This window comes from Pimephales promelas, chromosome 8, assembly GCF_988280905.1.
Source record: "Pimephales promelas chromosome 8, fPimPro1.hap1.1, whole genome shotgun sequence".
In the NCBI taxonomy this organism is placed as follows: Eukaryota; Metazoa; Chordata; class Actinopteri; order Cypriniformes; family Leuciscidae; genus Pimephales; species Pimephales promelas.
Genome location: NC_142776.1, coordinates 20,228,163 through 20,253,529, shown reverse-complemented (window position 1 = coordinate 20,253,529; position 25,367 = coordinate 20,228,163). Strand labels below are relative to the sequence as shown.

Below are 25,367 nucleotides of genomic sequence, written 5' to 3'. Positions count from 1 at the left end.
GACGTTCCGTCTCGCCATTGGACAGATTTCATACGTGCTTCATGACTCGTCACGCAGAGGCGTTCCCACGGCGTTTACACGCAGCTCGAAGTTCCCTGAATGGGAACTGACATTTAACAAAAAGAGACAGGGTTGTGTAATTTCATTTTATATAGTCTACTTTAAAACATGTATATATTTTTTTATATTTACAGTATTTTAACATTTTTGACTACATGTACAATGTCTCTGTTAGTTAAATGTCAATAAAAATGAATAATGTTTCATATTTTTAAAATGAAAACAAAAAGATTACGTTCATTATGTTATAAATATATGCAGTGAAGATAATCAATGTACGCGTTGCCCCAACCACATGGCCATTAGGCTAATATGTTTAAGATTTTTTTAAATGAAAAGAGGCATAGTAGTGTTTTATAACATATTTCATTTTATTGTTGACAAAAACAGGCAGAATTGTAGCATATTTCATTTTATTATTGTGTAAAATATACATAAAGAGATAACCGGAGTAGCCAGAGCGTGCTGAGTGACACGATCAAGAATGTTCTGTTCCATTTGCAGAAGAACTGGACTTGCATCCTCTCATCCTTGGGAGTTCGTTCGTTCTCCTGAGTCGAACTTGGCAAGACCGAACTACCAAGGATGCAAATCCAAAGTTTGCATACTTGGTATTGAGAAATGGCCTCTGTCCTGGGCACCAGAAGCCACCACTTTTCGGAGCTTCAAGGAAGCTTTCACCAGTGCAATGCTCCTGATCCATCCAGACCAAGCCCTTCATAGTTGCTTTCCCATCAATTTTTCCATCAAAAATGGAAAGCAAGATCCAGGAGACCAGGTGTTTCCTAAGAACCTTCTGCTATGGCCACCAACCTGGACTCATTCCCTTCCAGTGCGTACTCTTTTACCAGCCTCCACTGTTTCTGAGGTCCATGTCCCAGAGGTAGACCATTGCTTCCGAGAGAGTCAGAGTCTGAGACTTAGGGTATGTTTACACATCAATGATGTACTAAAAAACGAGAGGTTTTTCTTTTGCTTTTTTCACATACAGACGACAACCTTGTCAAAATTATCCCCGTTCACAAGGATCCGTAAAAATGACTAAACCCCACTGGGTCCCACTTTATATTAAGTGGCCCTAATACCTGTGAACTTACATGGTTACTAGATATGTACTAAGTATGTAAGTACAGTGTAAGTACACATTGGTACATAGTATTTACAGCTGTAATATTTGTGTAACTACACATATGTAATAACACACTGAAAGGTATGGGTAAGTACAAATGTGTAACAGGACATTAGTAACAACACTTTTTTCACTAGAGTAAGTACACATGTGTAACAGGCACTATGTAACTACATTTTGTAACAACAATGTATTTACACACGTTCTTCCACTTCCACACAGTCTTCAATACTGTAGTTACTAGTTTGGAAGGCACTGAAACTCCACTGAAATCATGATAATTCCTATGTGTATACCATGTATTTATTGTATGACTGGCAGGACTCGCGCTGAATTACAGCTAAAGTTTCATCCTGTGGTATCAGTGTACTGTACTTACACGGTAACTCCTCAGTAACTCTGCACTTGATAGAATGTGTTAAACAATCATAACTTACTGTGTATAATAAAAACAACCAAACCTCTGTACAACTCTGTATTAACAGTGTACTTACATGGTAACTCCTCAGGAAGTGTCTACTTAACATAAAGTGTAAAAGGGCCAAAACTTACTGTGTATAGTAAAAACACCAAAACTCTGTACACTGTATTAACAGTGTACTTACATGGTAACTCCTCAGGAAGTGTCTACTTAATATAAAGTGTAAAACGGCCATAACTTACAGTGTAATAAACAAAACCCAAAGCTGTGTGCAACACTCTATTAACAGTGTTACATGGTAACTCCTCAGTAACTCTGCACTTGATACAAAGTGTAAAACGGCCATAACTAACTGTGATTTATACAAAACCCAAACCTCTGTACAACATTGTATTAACAGTCTACTCACATTGTAACTCCTCAGGAATGGTCCACTTGGTGCAGTGTAAAAAACTTAACGAGTAATATAAAAAAAACACAAACCTCTGTGCAACACTGTATTAACAGTAACTCTGCACTTGATACAATGTGTGAAACGGCCACAACTTACGGAATCATCATGATTTCAATGGAGTTTTAGTGCCTGTTAAAGACTGTGTGGAAGTGGAAGAACGTGTGTAAATACATTGTTGTTACAAAATGTACTTACATAATGTCTGTTACACATGTGTACTTACTCTAGTGAAAAAACGGTTGTTACTGATGTCCTGTTACACATTTGTACTTACCCATACCTTTCAGTGTGTTATTACATATGTGTAGTTACACACATATTACAGCTGTAAATACTATGTACCAATGTGTACTTACACTGTACTTACATACTAAGTACATATCTAGTAACCATGTAAGTTCACAGGTATTAGGGCCACTTAATATAAAGTGGGACCGAAAATGGTGTTGTGTAAACAGCACTTTACGCATATCCTTGTCATGGTTTCACCGGGCTCCACTGTCTCACACACCCAATATTCACTCTCACCATAATACTGATCACCTGCACATGTTCCACATCAGAATGCCAATCAGCACTCCATTAGACCTGGATAACACACACCTCACACTCCACAGTGATGGTCTGGTCTCATCTATGGACAATGGACCACTTACCCACTCTACTTACACTAAGACTCTCCTAGTGATACTTCAACGTTCTTGTGATTCTTCTCCTTGTGAATCCCACTGTAACAAAAATACTGTTGGTTTAACTTAAAAAAGTAAGTAACCTGGTTGCCTTAAAATGTTAAGTTCATTGAACTGGAAAAAGTGAGTTAATACAATGAAGGAGAATGATTTAATCATCAGAAACTCGAAATTATATGTTATCTGAACTAATTGAATTATTTAAGTTGATTTGACAAAAGGAAAAATGTTGTGATTACTAACACTGTAAAAAAAATATTGCTGGTTTAACTTAAAAAAGTAAGTAACCTGGGTTAGCTTAAAATTTTAAGTTGATTGAACTGGAAAAAGTGAGTTAATACAATGATCAGAAACTCAAAATAATAAGTTATCTAAACGAAATAAATTATTATAAAGTTGATTTGACAAAAGAAAATATGTTGTGATAACAAATCTTGAAAATATTTTTTTTACAGTGGCCTTGTGATCTACATGTTCCTGTGAGTCAAGTTTTCCGGACATCCGCTTACCTGAATTCTAATGCTCTGACATCAACGAGGAGTGTCCTCCGTTCATCCTCTGATCCATCTTCACGATCTCCTCTTCACCCTGACAACACAACAAAGACTCCTTTTATCATACTGTCAACCACAGTTTTACCACACTCACCTGATTGTCTTTCCTGCACCTTAATAAGAATCGGTGGAGAATTGTGAAGAATTGGTTGGCACCTTAATGGTGGTTTGAAACTAACATCTGTCTCTGAGTATGATGTTCCCTGACAATACAGCCAAAACCCTGTATAGCTTTCATTTCTCCCATTTAACACAAGAAAAGTTTTTTGGAGATTTGTCCTGACAGGTTTAGCAACATTTGTTGAGCTGTTGTGCTCATATGATGTAGATTTGAGTCCAGTTGGCCTATGACTTCTGGTCTGTGCAAATAAAAAAAAAGGTTACACTTTATTTTGATAGTCACTTTAGGCATTCTACTAACTATAAGTAACTTTTCAACTACATGTCGACTAACTGTCATTAGAGTATTGGTAGACTGTAGACTGTCAGTAGACTGTTAGGTTAGGGTGAGGTGTTAGGGTTCAGGTTAGGAGAACAAGCTGACTTGTAGTTGCTAAGTTACTTATAGTCAGTAGAATACCTGTTGGGGGACCAACAAAATAAAGTGTTAGCAGATATTAAGCTGACAATCTACTAATACTCTAATGATAGTTGACATGCGGCAAGGTTAGGGGAGCGCGGGGCACAACCTAACGCAGGGTTAAATGTAACACGGACTTTTTACATAGTTAGTCAGGATCAAGCAGGTTGTCTTTTCGCTCTTTTTCTCTTGCTGCCAGAAGACGGTCTCCCGCGAATTTGCGGAAAGTTTTGATAATATTTCGTGAAGATATTGGACAAAGAGTGTTTTGACACCATGAAAGTAAATTTTTTCATCATAGATTTTTTTCGGTTTCTGAGTTGGGTGTATGCGTTTCCAAATCTAACTTTATATTGCCTAAATCACTGTCTTGTTGGCTCAAACATAGCATAGTTTTGAAACATGTCAGCAATTCATAGCGACTGTTAGCTAGGCTTAAAAATATGTAATATACAGCGGGGTTAGTTGTAACACAGTGTTACAACTAAGCCGCCAAGTGTACAATGATAATCAAATGAAAAAGGAGCAACACAACTTTTCAGTTTTGAGTATACATTAAACTATGTTGGACTTTCAAAAACAATGTTGGAATTTAAAATGTTTAAAATTTAGTGTTCTATGAATGATAACTTGTTTATTTATTAAAAATATGGCATGTTTTTAATGTAATAAACCCTTTATATTTTTATTTTAAGCTCATTTGTATTATTACTTATATTATTAATAATAATTGTACATGCAGCTGCCACACACAAATATAATTTAATTGCAATTACAATATTTTATTATTTTATTTATTATTATTTATTGCAAAACTGTGCAGCCCTTTTCTATGTCTCTATCCATGAAATTGATCCACAGTAGAAGGATGATTGGATGAGGGATGGATGTATGGATATCTGTCTATACAGATGCACAAACAATATCAAACTATACAAATAAAATAGTACTGAATTATGTGTGTTACACACAAGTGTTACAACTAACCCCTCTGTCTGTTACAATTAACCCCGCATATGGGGTAAGTTGGTAACATTTGCACGTCTGTCACTTTCAGTGCAACAGTACGAAAATGGTAGGTCCTAGAAAAAAACTTTAAGTGTTCATTTGTAGCAGAGATGTGTATGTTGCTTGTGTAAAAAAAATAATAATAATCTAACCAAATTATTTTTTAATTAATTTGAGCCAAAACCAAAATGTGTTAGGTTGTGCCCCACTCTCCCCTACTTATAGTTAGTTGAATGTCTAAAGTGGACTATCAAAATAAAGTGTTACCAAAAAAGATAAACATTAAAACGCATGGACACACACACACGCCAAATCACCCATAAGTATGTGTTTCTCCATTACATCAGCAACCCATGACTGGAAATTAAGACACAGTGGGCATCTTACAGCCAGTTTCCCAGATATGATTGTATAATAGTTTTAGTCTAATCTACTAAATGTGTTGTGAGTAGCCAATTATCCAATTGCATGCATGAGGACACAGTTTTATCATTGTTTACAACAATGTAATTACAAAAAAGCTTTGCCAAATAAATGAAAGAGATTAACATATTAGGACCTCTAATTACATTTAAATGACATGCATAATGTATAAATGTTCACCAAAGATGGAGAGCTGAATTCTTGATGAAGTTTCCCAAACGTTTAGCAACACAAATGCTCTCCGATTAATTCTGCTGGGTCTGTTTCTCGAGTCCATGCGCTATTTGTTAAGGAATTATTGATTTGTATTTAATTAAGCTCACTTACTTGCTCGCTGCTGACACAAGATTGATCAAAGCAGTCAATAACAGCATATTAAAGAAATGACTTTGAGATTTTTTCTCCATCTTTATGAGTAGAACAAACAATCTGTCTTGAAATATGCAATTCGATATTTCTCAGTGTCACGCCACCCATCTAGGTGCTGCAGGCATGTTCCACTCACCTGGGTAAAGTACACTCGCCAGGCTCATAATGGAAAACAGAGAAGTGTTAGCAACATTTCCTCACATAGATGATATGAGACTAAAGACCTCAGGCTCCATTGAATTCACATTTGAAAAACCATTTCAGCAGTTGACTTTTCATTTCATTTGGCCATAGATCAGCTCTCAATGAAGGGCAGTTTGCTGATTGGGAACTCCACGCACCAATGCTAAATTCCCTGAAAAGTATACATTTTCAACCACTACCCTTCTTTATTTACTAATCAATGATCCATTTTCTCTGTATTGATGCAAGGCCTTGACACGGACACAGATACATTGTAACTGCCGTGTGTGAGAATGTTGTCTTAGAATGGGGATAACACAGCGTTTTGTCCTATTCCAGTTCTGCATCATACCTGAATCATATCATGTTGTGTTTTTATGGATCTAAAATGTCTTAAAGGCCTTTTCAGCCTTTTTCCATTGCTGCGTGATGGAGAGCCACTCAGTTTAACAGCATAATAATGCAATATCATGAGGGGTAAATTTCGTATTCGAAATGAAGCATCACGGTGAATACTCTATGTCTCTTACCGGCTTCAATTGGTTTCCCCCAGAGGACACAAACTTCATTATGAGCTCTTTCTCTCCCTATGTGGGGGTATTGATACTGTATACCATCTCTATCTCTTTCACTTTCTCTCTGCTTTGTAAATAATGCCTTTGCTCTATGCCTGTGCGTTTCTTTTCCATTTTCGCTGTTTGCAATCACGACACAGATGCTAAGGATATGCTATAGGACATCAGGAGATCAGGAAAAGGGGCTTGGTGTTGCTCTTTTTCCACGGGATCCCCTAAGCACCCCATACTCATTATTGTGTGTGACTATCATTTTGCAAAAGGAGAAGAGAAAGAAGTATTTTTTCTTGGCCATTTGTGAAAAGCTCATTAAAACAGCCCAAGAACAAACAAAGCTTTTCCTCTGAGGCCCCCATTCAGAGTCATCCCATAATTTCCCACTAGTTTTAATAGTTGAGATAAATTAATTATTCCTTCGTGAAAATACATTCTTCGCCATCTTTGGCTCATTGTTCTTGTTGGAGAGAATTGAGCCCAATCCTGTGAGAAATAGAGTTGCCTTTCCTGCAGGGAAATCAAACTGCTCACTGCAATCAGGCAAGACCAACGACAATTAAACCATTAGTATCTGGTATAGGAGACTCTTTACACAATGTACATCTTACTAATGAATCCAGAGGCAACTCATAATTACACAGTTTAGTCTTGTAAAGATTAGATGCCCAGTGAAAACTGTTGAACATCACAGAATGTTTCACTTCCTGCTTCTTCAGACTGGAACATTGAAGGAAGACAGTTCAGAGTGACGAATGGAAATCAATTTGAAACTGTTATTAAGATATCATAAAAAAAATGCAGAGCCATGTTAATTTCTTCCACAATAATACATAATAAAGCAGCACTTTACAGAAGGCACGTTACTTTTGCAAGTAAACAGAAATTAAGTTTCAGAAATAGGCCTTTTTGCAGAAAAAGCTGGTTACAGGTTCTTTAATTGTGAAATAACAAAAATGACAAACATTTAGTCACTTCTTTGTAGTTATGTGAACAATAGACAACACTACATGAGCAATTGCCATAGCAAAAAATTAATCTCTGGGGATATATAGCCTATACGAACTAACTGTTTCATAGTCCTAGTTGAAGAATATTGTGGATGTTGGTATTTCTATTTTTTTTGTGACATATTCAGCATCATCAGTTAATTGAATGAATGATTTATTAGATGATTTTAACATTTTATTTACTTTATAAGTCTCAGTAAATGAAAAAAAAAGTTTCAAAATCAATTAATGTAGTTCTTCTTTGTACCAGTGGATGGCGCCACTGTAATAAGGAACATAAGCAAGACCTTGGCTGTTGGTATACTGAATTTTCACCTTGTCCATGGAACTAAATGGACTTTTGTACAGTTTCCCTAATATAGAAAACTGAGATTGAAAAGTTTATTTCATATGGAAAATTTTGGTCTATGAGAAGGATCGTAGTCTGCCATTGCAGGATAAATATTTCCACGGATTTCTGAATAGCCTACTGCTTGCTTATGATTTTTACATGAACAGATTGTGCCATTTATATCAGTGGTTTCCAATCTTAGGTCCCCCACTGTTAAAGCCAGTATTTTAATGTATTTCCTACACAGCCAACTTATGATTATTATTCCTGTATACTTCTGCTGTTATAACAAAAATGGGAGCTTAGTTTATAAAAAAAAAAAAATGAAAAATAAAGAATTAAGAGAAGGGGGCTGTTACAAATAATTATTCATATTTAATCTCAAGATTTGTTTTTAAAATGATAGGAACAAAATACATATTATATAGGACTTATTTTTTTTGTCATTCATTACTTAAATTACTCACTGTAAATAGCCTTTAGGGCCTAACCGTTTAAATGAAATAAAACATTAGCAAACAGGGTGAAAACAACCAATACACAAATTTTAGTTATGTTGAAAATTGATTCTTGTTTTCTTGTTTTTTTTCTTTTTTTTTTTTCTCCAGATTAAGAAATATTATGCACATTTGGCTATTTCAAGCCGAGTTTGCGCTTTAATTGTGAGATTGTTTCAGTATATTATAACTATTTCTCTTTAATAATTGTACAGCGTAAGTTTAGTGAGGCCCCCTAGTGGGTCCCGAGTCCTGACCCTCCCGCTTGAGAACCACTGCCCTATTCAACCCCCAAAAGCAGACAGAGCCCACTCAACCGCAATCTTTCCTCCTTTGAACAGTGTGTGTCTTAGTAAATCTCGACTTCCCCTGATTGGCTGGATTTGTCATTTCGCTTGTATGGAGTTCGTCGTGATTGGCTGCAGACCGATTGACGTCATCATGTGAGATGAGGTTTACTCTAGGCTTTTTTTCTGTCACTGACACATGTAGAGCACAAGCGACAAGCAACGGTCAGACATCAGCGCGAGAGGACAGTTGCAAACACAGGCGCTCGCTTCATCTATGGAAATTACGGAAGACATTCTCGAACGCTCGTTTAACAAATCCGCCGCTGATATTTCCAGCGATAACCAGAACATTTGAAAAAAGGTGACGGCAACAGTGGAAATACAATCTGAAAACTCCATTTCCTTGACTCTTTCACAGCAGCGAGAAGTATTTATGCACGCGCTCTGTGTGTGAGTTTGTTGGACTGTGCGCGTTATTTTTTTTATTGTGTACAGAGAAAACAGACTGCTGTACATTTCTCACCAACCATTCAACCATTACATTTCAAAGCGGTAAGTGCATTCTCTACGACAATTCACATTTTGTTTTATGAATAATAGTGATTTCATAGTGTCGCGAGGAGACATTTGTTATGGAGCGACACAATGTAGCAGATCAGTATTAAAACCTTTACACTTGAAAGCATAAAAATGTCATGTTTTTATTTAGAACTTTTTTTGTTGTTGTGCCATTTGTGTTGCATGTCACGCGCGGAACAAATAACTAACGTCATAACTAGATATTGTGATAGTAAACATAAGCGTCTGCTCTTGTGTGTTTACCCATATATAAGCTCGATGGAAATTGCATACATTTCGAGTTTATAATATCGAATTAATGTGCTGTACAGAGAGGATCAACAATCCATAACACAAGTGCAATTCTGCATGTTTTGCTGTGCCTTGTGCATTGTAATAGGAGCAGCTGCGATCTGTATTACTGGCCATGGGCTGCTGATCTGTTTTATATTTCTGCACATCCCCTCGCTTAAATTGCCTGTCCGTGTAATTACTCGAGTTTGCCCATTTGACTTAAAAGCCACCCCCTCCTTCTCTTCAAATCTCCCCTCTTCCCTCTTACTGGGAATGAAACTTGACGATGGTCCGATCTTATTTATCTGGGGGAGTCACTTTCGGTCTCTGATTCATCTCCCTTTAGATTTAATCAGCACTAAGGTATTGCTTGTCCCTAAGAGCCTCCACTAATGGGGTTACTGAATGCCTCTCCCTCTCTCAGTGCAATGTTTTCAACCCCCCCGCCTCTCTCTTCTCCTCTAATTACCTTTCAACAAAGATTTGGCTTACAGCCTTCCACGAATATATCTTAAATTTTAATCTTTCCCACTTCGGTCCAGCGGTCCTCCTTATGAAACCTGGGAAAGATTAAAATTTCAGATGTATTAGTGGAAGGATGGAGCAGAAGTGCACGCATGCGGTACTGATGGATCAACAGAGCAAAGTACAGAACTGCAATCATAAATGAGGGTTCGTGGTTAATGTGATTTCTGTCAGAGGAGGCAGATATTTCTGTAGGCTGGCATTAACTGATTCTTGCATATGCTGAATGATCCAACATACCGGGGGTAATTTCACGCGGCAGTGACCAGTCCCTAAAGCGAACGCCGCTGAATGTTCTTCATGATGTTGGCTGGAAATCCGTCATCTGATAACCTTAGTGAAAGCGAGTGGAATATGTCGACCTCTGAATGGATCATACAACTTCAAGGGTTCCCCAATTAACTGCTCCAGTCCTGACCATAGTAGTACTTGGGTCTCTCTTTCTGTTTCTCTCTCACACACACACACACACATGAAGGTTCAGGTAAATGTTGTTTAAAAGCAATGTAGACAACCTAACAAAAGCCAGCGCCTCTTTAATGGTTCCAGCGACTTTAATGTTATCAGCGAACAGACATTTATCACAAATGGACCAAAGGATCTGACTTCAGCACTTAGATAAAGATCAAGGACAGCCTGCCACTTAAAAAAAAAAAAAAATCAGACTTGCTTGCAGGCATTATATGCATTTCAATTATTTCAAAAGAGCTTTTAGGAAGCGTGCCTCTGAAAACATTCAGTGTTTTGGGTCACTGTTCAGGCTCCAGGTGTTTTAGATATTGCAATGACAAGACTTCTGTGAGAAACTTAAAGTGTGCTGACTTTGCAAAATGCATGGATTCAGTAAGTAATGCTGATTGTATTCGAATACGTTTAGGGTCACAATCCTTTGTGTGTGTGTGGTTTATAGTTAAATAGTTTTGTAGCAAAGAAATTTGTGCATAAAAACTTTGAGCAAAAAAGCTGTAGCAATTTATTTTAAAAAAAGCTGTTTTTTTTTTTTTTTTAATTGTTTTGTGATATCCACAAAGATTTGAAAAACTTCTTATCTCTTTCCTGACTGCTCTGCTCTAACCATGTCTCCCCTTCTGTCTCTTTATGTTTCGGCAGACACAATGGTGAACCCTGGAGGAAGTGCCCAGCCCCCACCTGTTGGAGCGGGATCTCTGTCGTGGAAGCGCTGCGCGGGCTGTGGGGGAAAAATTGCCGATCGCTTTCTCCTGTATGCCATGGACAGTTATTGGCACAGCCGCTGTCTGAAATGCTCTTGCTGCCAGGCACAGCTCGGAGAAATCGGCACATCCTGCTACACCAAGAGTGGCATGATCCTATGTAGAAACGACTACATCAGGTTAGACACGTTTTTTTATTCATTTCAATCTGCACAATCGCAACCACATTCATGTGTTTGAAGAACGTGTCAGCACTGAGGTCTTTGTGTTCATAAAGGGGAATTATCTCAAGTTTCTTCAGATTTCTGACGCGCTTGTGAAATTAATTTAAATGTTTAATGTGTTCTGATCTTTTCGAGGATAGCTTAGCTTTGCTCGGCTGCTTTTCATGGTCTTTGAAGCCAAACTTCAGATAGCTCATACATCTGGACATTATGACAGTCCAGCGACCACATGAAATGACATTAGGCATGTAATGATTAGATGAAGTGATGGTTGTCAAGAAAAAAAAAGATATTAAGGAAAAAGTTACAAGCCATCGAGCTTCTTACAGAGCGTATTTTCCATTGAGAACATGTGTCTCGGATTGTGCCGTCAGCGGCCCTCGTTAAAGCAGGCTGGTTAAACCCTCAACGGGACACTCTTAAAAAAAGAGGTCAAGCCACTGACATGTTGACGGAGCAGAAGACGAAGGAGATTCTTTCTCCAGAACATCTGCAAGTCTGTGGCTCTCGCCATATTTCATCCTTAAGCTAAAGGAGCCGCGCTGTGCGTGTTTGCTTTACGAGACGCTAGAAAACTCGATTGGTAAGGCAGAGCTGACCTTCGACTCTGCTGGAATTTAAAAGAGTTTTCACATCCTCTCTGCCGTGTTTTGTTTATCACAAAGAGGCCATTTAATTAGCAAAAAGACCCTTTTTAAATATTTATGCAAGTAAGTCTGACACCCAAAGCGGTGGCTGGGTGACGGCCCGGCAGTCTCACTCAGCTGATGTGGATGGCCTGATTTGACAGGCTGATCCTTCAAAACGGTGACCGCTGCAAGGGCAAAATAAAAACCCTCCAGAACTTCTCGCGTTGAGAAGTTTGAAGCCTTCTTGGATTGTTTCTTTGGTTTTGAGGAATGGAAAATATGAGTGACTTAGATAATGGAACGCCTATATTTTTCTCACTAAAACAGGAAGGCCAATTTAAAAGTTAATTCTTAAAATGAAGTATCCGTGATATATCTGCTCTTCCCGCCAGAAAGAGTGTTTTTTGGCAGAGGTACAGTCATTAGTGAGTATTTACCTTGGCATGCGCTTCGCCTCTGGATAATTCAGCAAAGCCTCACACTGACACTGCTGCCGGCAGGCTGGAACAACAGGTGTCAACCCGAGCAAACCTGAGACGACCAGTCCAAATGTGAAGAGTGCCTTCACTCTTTCCACTCCACCTGATCTGAAGGGATCAAGTCTACAAGACTCGCCGCTAGAATCGGGCCTGTGAGCCTAATTAAAACGAGCAGGGAGGGAAAAGTAGCTACACCTTTCTCCTTGTAATGAGAGCGTGTCGGGCGGGAGAACGGAGCTAAAACGCAGCTCGCGCAAGCTTGTGATCTGAGGAGAGATAAGAGAGTGGGGAAAAATAACATCTGACAGTGAGTCCACACAATTAAAAGCTTTAATTAGAGTCCCGCTCCATTTTCCTTTAGTCCTGATGGGTTTTATCTAATGAGATCTAGTGCCTGGCTCCTATCCGCTTCCAATGACGTGTCCGAAATGAATGAGAGCCACATTGCAAACAAAACATTTAATTAACCAAATTGGCTTTTGAGAGAGCTGGAGAGCAAGGGAGAGAGAGAGAGAGAAGAGGGGATTATTGCGAAGGCCAGTCCCCTTAGGGGATTTTAAAGGGGCCTCCCTTATTTTTGTAATGGATTATTAAATTGCCCTTGCTGTGTAAATAATGAAGTTACATATCCAGAATTATATTAATACCACTGATGTAAAAAGGCTTAGCGATTGATTGGTATGGCGCGAGTGAAAAGCATCCCATTTTCCCTAATGGCAGATGGGGGGAAATGACATGGGATGATAGGCTTCTGATACCACTCAGCTCGAGGCCACCAGTGCCAAGCACAAGGGCAACCGGCTTGAGTTGTTGATTTCAGCAGTTTTAGCCCCAGAAAAGCAGGAGGGATTCATTTGAAATCATGTTGTCCTTAAGCCATGGATGATATTTGCGTGAGCTGGAGAGAACCGAGAGAGAGAGAGAGAGAGAGAGAATTCATTTGGGGAGTGAGCAATCATGTGACCGTTTGGTTGGTTGGGGAGGGGGGGGCACTGTCCTTTTAATTGAATAGAGCCAGGTAATTAAATGGCACTTTTCCAATAGAACGTGCTAGGTAAATCTAATAGTTGGTTATTTAATATCACTTTGAAGTCTGCCCACTCAAGCACTATGACAGCACGGGAGCATGTGAACTATTAAGCCAGGAAATACTTGGATCTCAGAAATTAATTAAATCGCATGCAATTTAGGGGAAACGTTTATCTTGATTTGTCATAACAGAATTAATTCAAGGCCTTCAATCCACTTGGGAGTAGATCTGTTACTCTGAATTAACCGAGTGTCATTTGGCTGCTTTCAGCTCCCTCCACCCTCCCGCTCTCTTTGCCGTGAAATCTCCCTCAGCCCGTCCCAAACCACCCCACCCACCCACCCATCTCTCTCTCTCTCTCTCTCCCTAATGTAACATTGCCATTATGCAAAGCCCTGCTTAAGTATCAATATGGCCCGGTGCTTTTAAGGTGCTTTGGCTGCTAATGTTGAGAGGCATTTTTATAATGGACTGTGTTGCAGAAATCATTGTTGTACCAACTTATATCACTCCACTCAAAAGGTTCCGCTTAAGAGGCCGAGCTTCTGCCAGATGGCCCAGAACAGCCCTGCTAGGTTGTATTTTACCTCACAGTCGGCATCCAAATTAAATCCTCTAGACATCGCCTATGGAGCGCAGACAGATTTCTTGTCTTGCTTTTCGCAATGAAAGACAGTCGTAGATTGTAGGCACTTCTTTATTCCGCCTGTTCTGAGAGACCAGTCAATAAATCAGCATTCTGCCATGTTTGGCTGACAAAATCCTCCTCCTCTGATTGATCAAAGGGCTTAATACCTAGAAAGTGAGAAAACTATAAAGGAGAGGCTGATTTGAGAAGAAGGAAGCCAAAACTGGTGGTGTCAATGCAATTAAAGAGTCCCTTGGCTTTAATTATGGTGACCCGTGATATCGCTCCCCTCGTCAGCACCCAGAGTTCAATGGTGAAAGAGACCATTAGAGGTGAGGAGCAGACTGATAGCAACTTAATTGAGCACCTAAAGCCTTCAGGCCTTTAAATCAAATGCTATCAGCAGCCATCCCATGCTCAAATAATTAACCTGCTACGCTGCGTATAGAGCGGCAAGAAAATAAAAAGGTTGCCTGGAGAGGCTTTACTTTTTTTTCTCTCTGAAAGACAACGGGGCAATTTAAAAGGGGCACACTCTGAGCCCGGATTAGCTCAGATGTTGTCAATCTCAGATTCTATAAGAATGTGAGTCTGATACTGCTCCATCGGGTTGTGATTATGGGGCGTGTTTCAACCGAACTAGGAAGGAAAATGGCTCTGCACTCAATTCGATAGACCTACAACCAATCAGAGTAACATAGTAAGTGACGTATGTTCTTCATTCATCTTTCCGGCCGTCAAATGCCTTGATTGTGGGTCTCTGTTCCTCTTTTGAAATGAATGCGCTGCAGATCTTCACATGATATTTCATAAACAAAGTTCGGAAGGAGCATGTTCAAATAATTAATCCAATCAACTTGTCATCAAACAATAACGTAACGTTACCCTATCAGCATGAGAGGAGGCATATTCACTCTGTCAACTCACCTAACAACCACCCTGAAGTAGCCTACTCTGGGTTTGGGGCAAATACCGAGCCCGGAGCCCTCTCCTCGGACAGCACGTCATATAGCCTAGGCTACGCGTTTATTCTGTCTGACTTATTTGTAAGTGTGAAAATGTGGAATCTCAATTCTCCAGTGGCAGTCATCTTTTTTGTAAACGAATTAAACCCAAGCTCTCTTTGGTGACATGGATGATTACGCAATTGTTGATCATCTGTCCATCATCGTATAAAAGCCCGCCTTGGCAATTTGATTGGCCCGAACATTTCTGGATTGAGCATAATTACTCAATCAATGGAAGTCCAGACTGAACTTCCCAACCAAAAAATGCTGTGGGCGGGGTTCGGTATGGCATCCAGGAAAAGCCTTGATCCCAAATAGCACGTATTTGTAAGCAAATTTAGATGCGAGCGCTCTGAGATTGTCGAATCAAGCACACGTCGCGGCCTGGCAGATTGCTTTCTCAAGGCCGGGGAAAGATGTCATTTTACAGGTGAATCAAACTGCAGTGTTTAGAGACCTCCCCCCCCTGACATTTGCCTAGCATGACTGGCCCATCGACGCCATTGAAGCCATGCTTTTGTCACAAGCCTACAGCTAATTACGTTTGAAATTGAGTTTTGATTGAGCTGCTCCAATCGATGCCACAGCCAAATTTGTTTTCCCCTCCCCCCTCCTCACTCTACATCCGCCGCTGAAGAGAAACTCTTAAAGCTTCACTCGCTCGTCATGTAGTGCCCTCAATAAACACCACATGCATATGCAAAATGTCATAGATGACAGCTGTTTCTATGTCGGAATGCTATGTTCTCGTGTGCGGTGATGCTATATCGGCATCTGCACAACGCGCATTATCGGTTTATGAGTTGAAAGTATTCTGAGGGTCGAAATCCTCCTCGAATCTGTAACCGTGTACACGTGGAACACGCTTTCAACGTTTCCTTCTTCCCTTTCCTCTCTATCCTTTTTTGGCCTTTCCACATTTCTCTCCATTTATCCATATAACAGTCTCTTTCTTTCTTTCTTGCTCCCTTTCCTCGTAGACAACCCCCCCCCCCCTCTCTCTCTCTCTTTCTCTCTCTCTCTGGAGCTTGTCAGAAGCTGTGGTCTTATTTGATTGCATAGGAAAAGTGCAGTGATAGAGCAAACAGCCAGTGAGATATGATGACAAATGGGTCCAGATCCCAGTAAATTACTTTCTGCTCAAATCGAAATTTCATTCAGTTTGTTGCTCGGCAAGATGAAGTAATCTAAATTGTGGACTCAGAAGGCAGATAGAAAGGAAGCAGGAGCAAGCATTTCATTATCAAGAGACTGAGAGAGAGAGAGAGAGAGAGAGAGAGAGAGAGGGAAGGTTAGAGACGAAAGAGATGAGCAGAAGCAAATCTAAAGTGTTGACACCATGATTGAAAAGGTTAACCCATGCACATTATATATCAACCCGGGTAGCCGAGGGTTTCTAATGGAAAGGCGGCGGTGACTGAGCACTCGCTTGAGTCCTAATGGCAAATGTGCTGTGTCTTCGCCTAGATGTACAATCAAATATTCTTAGGCCCTGATTGCTTATGTTCTAGGTTATTATTAGGTTGCAAAAAATGAACACCAAAGGTAATACTTAGTCCCAGTGGCAGAGGCTTTTGGAGGACAGGATGCAGGATTTTTTCATTTGGTTTGCTGATATTACTATGATTTTATTTTTTCCTACATCAGAATATTGAAGATGTAATTTGTTCTGCTTGCGTGTTTGAGAGAGACTGAGAGAGGGAGAAAGGGAGGCCTGGGTACAGGATTGGATTGATTTAACCTGTCCTTGCAAGGATTTCATTGTTACAGTAAAACAAGGCCAAACAGGTTAACACACCTCTTTGATGCACGCAGAACTATTCATTAGTGTCGGTGTTAATAAGGACCATGTGCATCTCCAGTGTGTTTTATTTAAAATATCAGTCACCAATAATTTGTTTTATTTACTCACCCTAAATGGTTCTAAATATGACCCATATGACTTTGTGGAGCTCAAAAATAGAAGAAAAATATTGAAATTTAAAAAAAATATTCACGCTGCTCTCTTCCGTGCAGTTCTAAATATGACCCATATGACTTTCAAATGTGGAACTCAAAAAGAGAAGTTTTGAAAAATGTTCACGCTGCTCTCTTCCATACAATGGTGACTGTCAATCTCCAATAAGAAAAAAATAAAATAAAAATAAAATCACCCATATCACTCACACACTATATACATCACCGTTCAAAGGTTTGAGGTCTGTTTATATATATATATATATATATATATATAGACATTTGTAAAAAATTGGAACAATTACAAATACAACTTTTAAAATGTATTGGTAAAAGTTAAAATCACCATTGACTTTATAAATGCTATAGATTGCAATTGATATTGATATTCATTGTTGTTTATGTTTACTATTATAGTTACTAATTATTAGTTATAATTAATTATTATACTCTTATTAATGACTAACTAACAAATTAAATCTTATGGTTAAATGTTACCAAAATGTGTATTTCATATATATATATATATATATAACCCTATTTCTGAAAGGCCATGTAACACTGAAGACTTGAGTAATGGCTGCTGAATATTCACAATTCAACTTTTTTTGTCTTGTTTTTTTCTTCTGTTTTTTTTATTATATTTTAATTAAAAGCTGCATTGGTGTGCATGAGACTTCTTTCAGAAACATTAAAACATCTGACCAACTCCAAACTTTTTGAATGGTTATATGTTCCAAGTCTTCTGAAGCCATTCAATCAGTAAAAAAGAAAACACTGAAATGTATTACTTTTAAAATGTCATTAATACAGTGCGGACTTTAGTCTTTGAAGCAAACAGATTTAATTTCTATGCACAGGTCACACTGTGAATGAAAATAGATGGTGTCAATGAAGGAGATATTGGTCATGAGATAATGGATTGAAATGTGGAAATGATGTTTGTCTTTACATTTTGTACTATGTTAATGAATCATTTTGTTCGTAGTTATTCATATTTTTGGCACTTTTCACTGATGGTAATTTCTATCATGCTATAACATTCCCACATGTTGCTTTAGTGTTTTTATGCTAACATTTCTCTGTGTCTTTTTACAGGTTATTTGGGAACAGTGGGGCATGCAGCGCGTGTGGTCAGTCCATCCCGGCCAGTGAACTGGTTATGAGGGCACAGGGAAACGTGTATCATCTCAAGGTAACCTTTAATCTTTAAGTGACCACTGCTACTCTAAAATTAAATGCTCCACTGCACACCAGAATCCTTTCACAGTCCATAGAGTCTGTTTTTGTAATGATTGTCGTATGGTGTTCTATGTGTGTGTGTCTATGTATGATATGATTGATACCAAATCAAAAATATTGAATGTGAATTTTAGCCAATATTTTTAGCATTAAATGCGCATGTCGAACCTCCAGAAGAAATAATGAGAAATTAATATAATTAAGTATATAATGATTTAACCTTACCAGAGATTGATCAGAGATCTGATACAGGTAATGTGCTGTGGATTGTGGGTAATGGAGTCCTTTTTTATTGTTTCCTGCAGTGTTTCACATGTTCTACCTGCCGGAACCGGCTGGTCCCTGGTGACCGGTTTCACTACATCAACGGCAGCTTGTTCTGCGAACACGACAGACCCACAGCACTCATCAACGGCCATTTGAGTTCACTGCAGACTAACCCGCTACTGCCTGACCAGAAAGTGAGAGCCACATTCTTTCTACTATCAAAGTTTCCCACTTAGATTCCTCTGTTCTTTATATATCCTCATATCCAAACACACCATTCAATCATTAGCTTATCACGATTAATGCTGCTTATATCTGTTTTATTTACATAGTTTTAAGGATCAGATATAATGCTGAGCTCCCATAGTCAGGTCTGGGAGACAAGCATAATTCGTCCTGGCTGAAAGCTAGTTTATCACAATTATTGTTAACTTGCTGAAATGAGATCAGAGCAAACTCAATCTTTTTAGTTACAGGACAGGTACGGTTAAAATGATTTCCTCCTCCCTAACCTTGACACGTTTATATTCAATACTGATTATGTATAATCCATTTACAGTGTTCCACAAGATGTAAACCACGTAGTATTGCACAGTACACTGATACTTCAAAAGTATCGTGATACTCGTAAATTAAAAACCTCACGATACTTTTATGAATGACCGCGTCCAGATTTGTTTCATGTTGGTGTTGGTTCACGCTTCCAGTGCCTCCCAATGGACGTCTATGTTTTTACTCCTCACGCACACAGCAAAGAAGCTGCAGTTGTCATAAGACAGACACTACAGTAGGGATGGCTCGATACCACAATTTTGGCTTCGATACGATACTAGAACCGAATACCTCGGTATCGATACTAAATCGATACCACAGTCGGGAAAAAAAGTCTAAATTTAAGTGAATTGAAACAATTTTATTAAACACTGCTTGAAACTCTCAACTACCATATGTGCAAAGAAAAGTTTACAAAAAAAAAAACATATCAAAATTTAAAAAATAAACAAATTATGTGTAGGTAAAATTTTGATTTGGGGGAAAAAAAAACACTGATATTATACAATTAAAATAGGTTGATATCTATAATAATAGATTAACATAATAGCGTAATGAAATGACGTAAACCATTAGCTGTCAGTGTCATGCATCAACAGAGAATTATCAACATTTATTGCATTTATTCATCTTGGTTTGGTTACTGTTTGGGTTCATATTATGCATATAATGCATTGCAAAAAGTAATGTTATGATGCTAAACATTTATTAGGATATTACATTTTTAGGTCATTTTATTACTGATTGATCTAGATTAATCAATGCTATATTGTTAGGCCAGGTTCCTTAGTGAATGTTGACAAATGTAGCTTAATTGTAGGCTAATATTATTAATATATTACTTACTACCATCTCTCTCTCTCTATGGGTCGCCACAGCGGCAGTAATGCCATTCATTTTACCATCACTTTTATGCTTTATTGAAATTAAATGAATATATTTGTTTGAAACTGCAAAAATGATGAGATCATGAGACGGTAACTGAATTGGTTCTAGCTTGTAATGCAAGAAGATTTGAGCTTTCGTGTTTACAGTATCATATTTAATTGATAAGCTCTTATGTATGTGCGCTGTTCAGTGTTCAATAAAAGTCTAAATTAAATCAGTTGAATGATGAACTCACCAGTTGATCTCTTGAACAAGTCAGGATGAGCAACTGACGAGCGCTTTGGCAGATTTGATGTGTTGCATTCCATGGCAACACATTATTGAAAGCAAAGTTTGCAGAGTGGTGCATTGAGGTCTGTTTCTACACTATTCTCATTAATTTAGTAGGCAAAGTAATGCCTTATTTCACTCATACTGCTCTCTCTATTTATTAATTTCGGGCGTGTAGAAATCCGAAAGAGCTTCATTTCCACCGTGTTCCTTCGTTTGCCGGTTTCGCGTGACTCGCGTCAGTTTCGGTAGCGCAATGCCGCATAGTGTAGAACTTCGGAACAGCAGCTCATCAAATACCGAATTTAACAAAATGATGATATTGTACCATTTGAAATTTATTATATACCGGTATTTTTGCAATACCGGTATACCGCGCATCCCTACACTACAGCGAGATGGCTGCATGCGCGAGCACAAGTGATAATGTGGCCGCCGGTCAGTAGCGGAGTGGCAATCCATTGAGTCTGGGCTTTTCCGGGTGGGCCGTTAGTGTTTCGAGGCCGCGAGAGCCGGTCTGATAGTTTTACATTGCAAGTTGGTAGCAACACAATCCGGCGGCCTGTACACAATAGTCGCTGCAACGGCGATAGTTTGAAACGCGCGTGAAGACGTGCGCGACTGAGACAAAAGACACTGCATCCATGCAACTGATAGCAGCGAAAAAGAGCGCTCTGCTTGATTTAAAAAACAACAGATTTTAGCGCTAGATCTTTTATTTAATAGCCAACTAAATTAATTCTCTGCTAGTTAACTGGAGATGTTTTATGTATTTTTGTATTAGTTGTACTACTTTCATAGATGGCATAAATAATTTGCAAGCTGCTAAAATAAAGGATACAAAACATCAGCTAAAATGATCTATAGGCTATATGATTATAATCAGAGCATGTGCATGTTTGTCAGTGATTTATTTATATTAGGTTATTACAGCATTTAAAGAGCACAGACCTACGCAAAGGAGGCCTTGTAAGAAATACTTTCCTTTTCAGGAAAAGTATCGAAATCGCAATTCTTGATTTAGTATCGATACAATAATTTTGGTATCGCGACAACACTAAAACCATGTCAAAATCTGTTAACACAAATCTTCATTTACCCAAACTACATCACTTTGCTGCTTTATAGAAACAACAAGATGTGTTTTTCTATCTTAATCTGGTTAATTTTACAACAAGACATTAAATAAGACAAAAGCTAGCTGGCGTCAAGCATTCTGTCCCATTTTCGTCCATGTTTTCCACTCCACAGTTCTGTCTGACTATTTGCTCCTCCAACGCTGCACAGCGAGCTTTAAATAAACAAAACCAGACGGCAAGCAAGCAAATTATTTACCTAATTCCTCTTCTCGCCTTTGGGACCGTCTGCAATAAGACTTCATTGTGTAGTCAGCCACCAGCCGATTGTATCACTCGGCAGCACTGAAAATAACGGCTCAGTGACACATAATCAGTATTGATATAGAGACAACAGGGATGTGGGAGCTCGTACGGGAGAGATCGGACGGTTGTCGAGTCTTCTAGTGAACATTTATTTCACCTTCAACAGGAAAAAGATAGTTCGAGGAGAGATGTAGCGAGCGGGGAACGAGCTCCATTAAGCTCAGTGCTCCTTTAGAGGCCTTTTAGGGCATCGTCACTTTTACAAATTAGCTCCAAGAGCGTGTTGCGTTTCAAATTGAAAGCCTTTGCATTATCAAGCTTAATTTTAAATGTCTCTTTAAGCCCCCATCCTTCCATTTCCTTCTCCTACCTCTTCCCGGCTCTCGCTCGGCGGCTGCCACTGTGTAAATATGAGGCCTCATTGTTTATTTATGTGCCGACATCAATTGTAGTGAAAACAGCTGAATTATTAATGCTAAAATGCAATCTGAATATTGGCCTCGCTGCTTTAATTATAGCGGAGAGAGAGTTCTTAAATACACCCAGATGCCCCTCGTCACCAGCAGGAAGGTCCACGTGTCCTCAGGAGATACTTAAACAGTCGTATTTTGGCTTGATACAGAGAGATTCGAATGGTTATTAAGAAAGACTTAGCCCAGCTACTGACTAGAGTGAAGATACACCGTAATTTATGATATCATTGTGCGCTTTCTTTGCTCAAATGTACTGGTGCAATTCTCCTGCTTCTCCAAACCTATAGAAATGAGCTGGAAACCGAAACAAGCCGGTGCAGAATGGCACACGCGCAGGAGAACGAACACTTCCCTAGACAGATAGGAGGGCTCGTCCGGCAGCCATTGTTTTTATTATGTGCAATTTCATGGTGACATAATTGGTGCTGTCCGTGTCCACGGCTGAGGACATTTGATGCTCATTTATTAAGTAGCTCTCCGGCTTCTCCCTAATCTCTTTGTTCAGGACAGACAAATTACATTTCTCATGCTGAGCCTGAACCCAGGGGATCCAAACCTTCACAGCCTCCGTCTCTTTAATTAGCCCTCCAATGTGGGGTGGCGTCGCAGGCTTGCAATTACTATTACAGTAGCCTGAAACCCCTTCGTAACTTGAGGTAAGACGTGGAAAGCAAATTGCCCCCCCTAGAATGTTTAAAAAACAAAAGGAAGGAGAATGTTAGGGTGGAAAAAGTTTGCCATGACTGTCTGTGAAAGCAGAACGCCGGCACTTGGATGTTGGGATAATTGTCTCGGCTGCGCAAGAACTTAGCACTCTAGGGACTGTGGCACATCATTGTTAAAAATGAGACAAAAAGAAACTAACTTCACAATATGTGCTTAAAATGCAGAGGAAATAGGGCAGCAGATGGGTTTGAAAGCCCTTGCTGATCAATAAGTTTAGGGGGGCTTTAGCATGTGACAGAAGAATGGAGTATGTTATTTAAGAGGACATGCAATTTTTATGACTCTATTTGAAAGCTATTTTGAGTGATTTCAGAGAAGTTGTAAGACTGATTAAGTCATTTATTTATTAAGTTATTTATAGTATTTATTATTTTTTGACTGGTTGTCATTTTTTGTGTGGCTAACAGGTCTCTTCTCTCTCTCTCTCTCTTTGTTCTTCAGGTGTGTTAGGACGTAGGTGTTGCTCAAAGCAGGATGTGTGCCTTCATTTCAGCCCCTTGCTCATTGTCACAAAAGACCTTTTGGATCGGACCCCATCCCACTCCTTTCCTCAAAGCTCCGCTACTTTGAACCAGAGCGCCAAACTCAGGCTTGAGCTTCACCTTGACCTGCAATAGTCAGAGTCTCCCCTTTCATTCAATTCTCGCCCTTTACTCTAAACTCCTTTCTCGTGGATGGAAAATACCCATGAGGAGGAACACTGAGGACTCCATGAACTGACCTAGGCGAGACCTCTGATCCCGAGGGACTCAAAGACTGACACAGAGAGAAACCAGCCGGAGGATGTTGTTTTGGGGTACAAAGAGACAGGAGGGTGAAATTAAAATGACAAACGAAGCTGATCCACTGCAGCGTTTTTTGAATCTGCTTTCATAACACTTGTTTGAAAATTTAGTGGGGGAATACTGACTTTCTTTTTTTCCTTTACATTTTTGTCCTACCTTGTCTATTTCTCCTTTTCTTCACAACATGGTATCTTCTCTTTCTATATTTTAGATGTTGTAAAGGGAATGTGTTTCTTTTCGGATGATATAAAAATCCTGAAGACTGGGTTCAAAGAAGTATCCGTGGCTTTTTTGTGGAAATCAAATCATGAACACTCTTGGTGTATTTGTAAAACTACCATGTACAGTATGTATGCATGTAAATGTTTTTGTCCCATTGTGGCTACCGTACATACTACACACAGCAGCTAACCCTGTTTCCTTTCCCTCCAACCTAAAAACACACAACAAACAAAAAAAATGAAGCTCATAGCTGTCAACCTATAAATGCAGAATGAGAGAGAAATCTATTTGTGATATTTTCAGAGACATTTGCTCCAATATGGTGTATTTAATTAATAAAAAAATGAGATTAAAAACATTCCTTTTTTAATCCTATTTACAACATTCACTGTATTTCTGTGTCAAAGATTCTTAATGTGAAATTTGGCTTAAAGTACTCATGTGAAAAGTGTTTTTAGGTTTATTGAAGTATGTGGACTACTGTATGTGTTTTAAGCACCATGTATTTACACTCTACATCCAATTTTCTATCCGGAGACTAACGGGTTTTGTATGATCGCAGTAATTCATCTTGCTGAGTTTCTCTCGAGAACGGTGCTCATTAGCAAAACTGCTTTTTTTTATGAAAAAAAAAAACATGGCGCCATCGTGGACCATCTATCCATCCCTTAATTATCTGTCTGTGTTCTTATGCCGCAATTATAAATGCAGATGACGGGGTGGATAATTGAACATGGATAAACATGTATACTTTCTTCTCTTTTCATATGAACATGCTATTCATTCCACGGTCCTTGTAGCGGATGAGGACGGGGGGGCGGAAATGCCCCTTTGAAGATTCAATTACCGCAGGGGGAGAGAAAGGTGTTGCAGCTTTTCGGGCCCGGACTGAATGGGCTATTTGCAGAACAAATCGGTGTTTGAAGCTGTTGCTCGACTTAATGGGTATGAAGAGGGTCTGATTTGCATTCCCAGAATGCCCTGTTATAATCCGCACTCAGTTGTCAGACAGGTGGACAGGGAGCATGGTGACAATTTTACATCGTATCCATCATTTTTAAAGCACTTTATTCCAGCCTGTGGCAAGGTCTAAAACTATCTTCATTAAATCGCAAAGATCATACACTTCTAAATCAAAAAAAATCATACACTTTTAAAAATAAAGCTTCCAAAAAGTTTTTTTTAAAAAATTACAGCGATGTCATACATACAGTACTCCAAAAGAACCTTTCAGTGAGCTATTCTTAGCCATGTTTTTTGAACCATGAAAAAAAGAACCATGTTTTTTACTTTCTACTAATTATTAGTAACTTTGCAACAACATGTCAATTAACTCTCACTAACTAATAAGGTAGAATGACGTAGTTGCAAAGTTACTTATAGTCAGTAGAATGTCTGTTTGAGGACCCTAAAAAAAGTTAGCAGATATTAAGCACGCTAATTCAGTTAGTTGACATGGTTGCAAAGTTACTTATATTTAGTAAGTGGACT

The 25,367-nt window shown here is 38.9% G+C and overlaps 1 protein-coding gene and 1 long non-coding RNA gene across 2 annotated transcripts; one reads left to right on the top strand and one right to left on the bottom strand.

The window, feature by feature from the left end:
• Positions 1 to 2,735: 2,735 nt before the first annotated feature.
• Positions 2,736 to 3,623, bottom strand: LOC120493145 (uncharacterized). Its single transcript, XR_005625673.2, has 3 exons — positions 3,402 to 3,623; positions 3,263 to 3,341; positions 2,736 to 2,792 (listed from the first exon to the last, which is right to left on the bottom strand). It is a non-coding gene; the product is annotated as an uncharacterized LOC120493145 (long non-coding RNA).
• A 5,124-nt stretch (positions 3,624 to 8,747) lies between these two features.
• On the top strand, positions 8,748 to 25,054 carry lmo4b (LIM domain only 4b). Its single transcript, XM_039691635.2, has 5 exons — positions 8,748 to 9,119; positions 11,055 to 11,295; positions 18,168 to 18,264; positions 18,617 to 18,772; positions 23,311 to 25,054. The coding sequence occupies exons 2-5, from the start codon at positions 11,060 to 11,062 to the stop codon at positions 23,317 to 23,319; spliced, it is 498 nt and encodes a 165-aa protein (XP_039547569.1). The 5' UTR covers positions 8,748 to 9,119; positions 11,055 to 11,059; the 3' UTR covers positions 23,320 to 25,054.
• Positions 25,055 to 25,367: the final 313 nt, after the last annotated feature.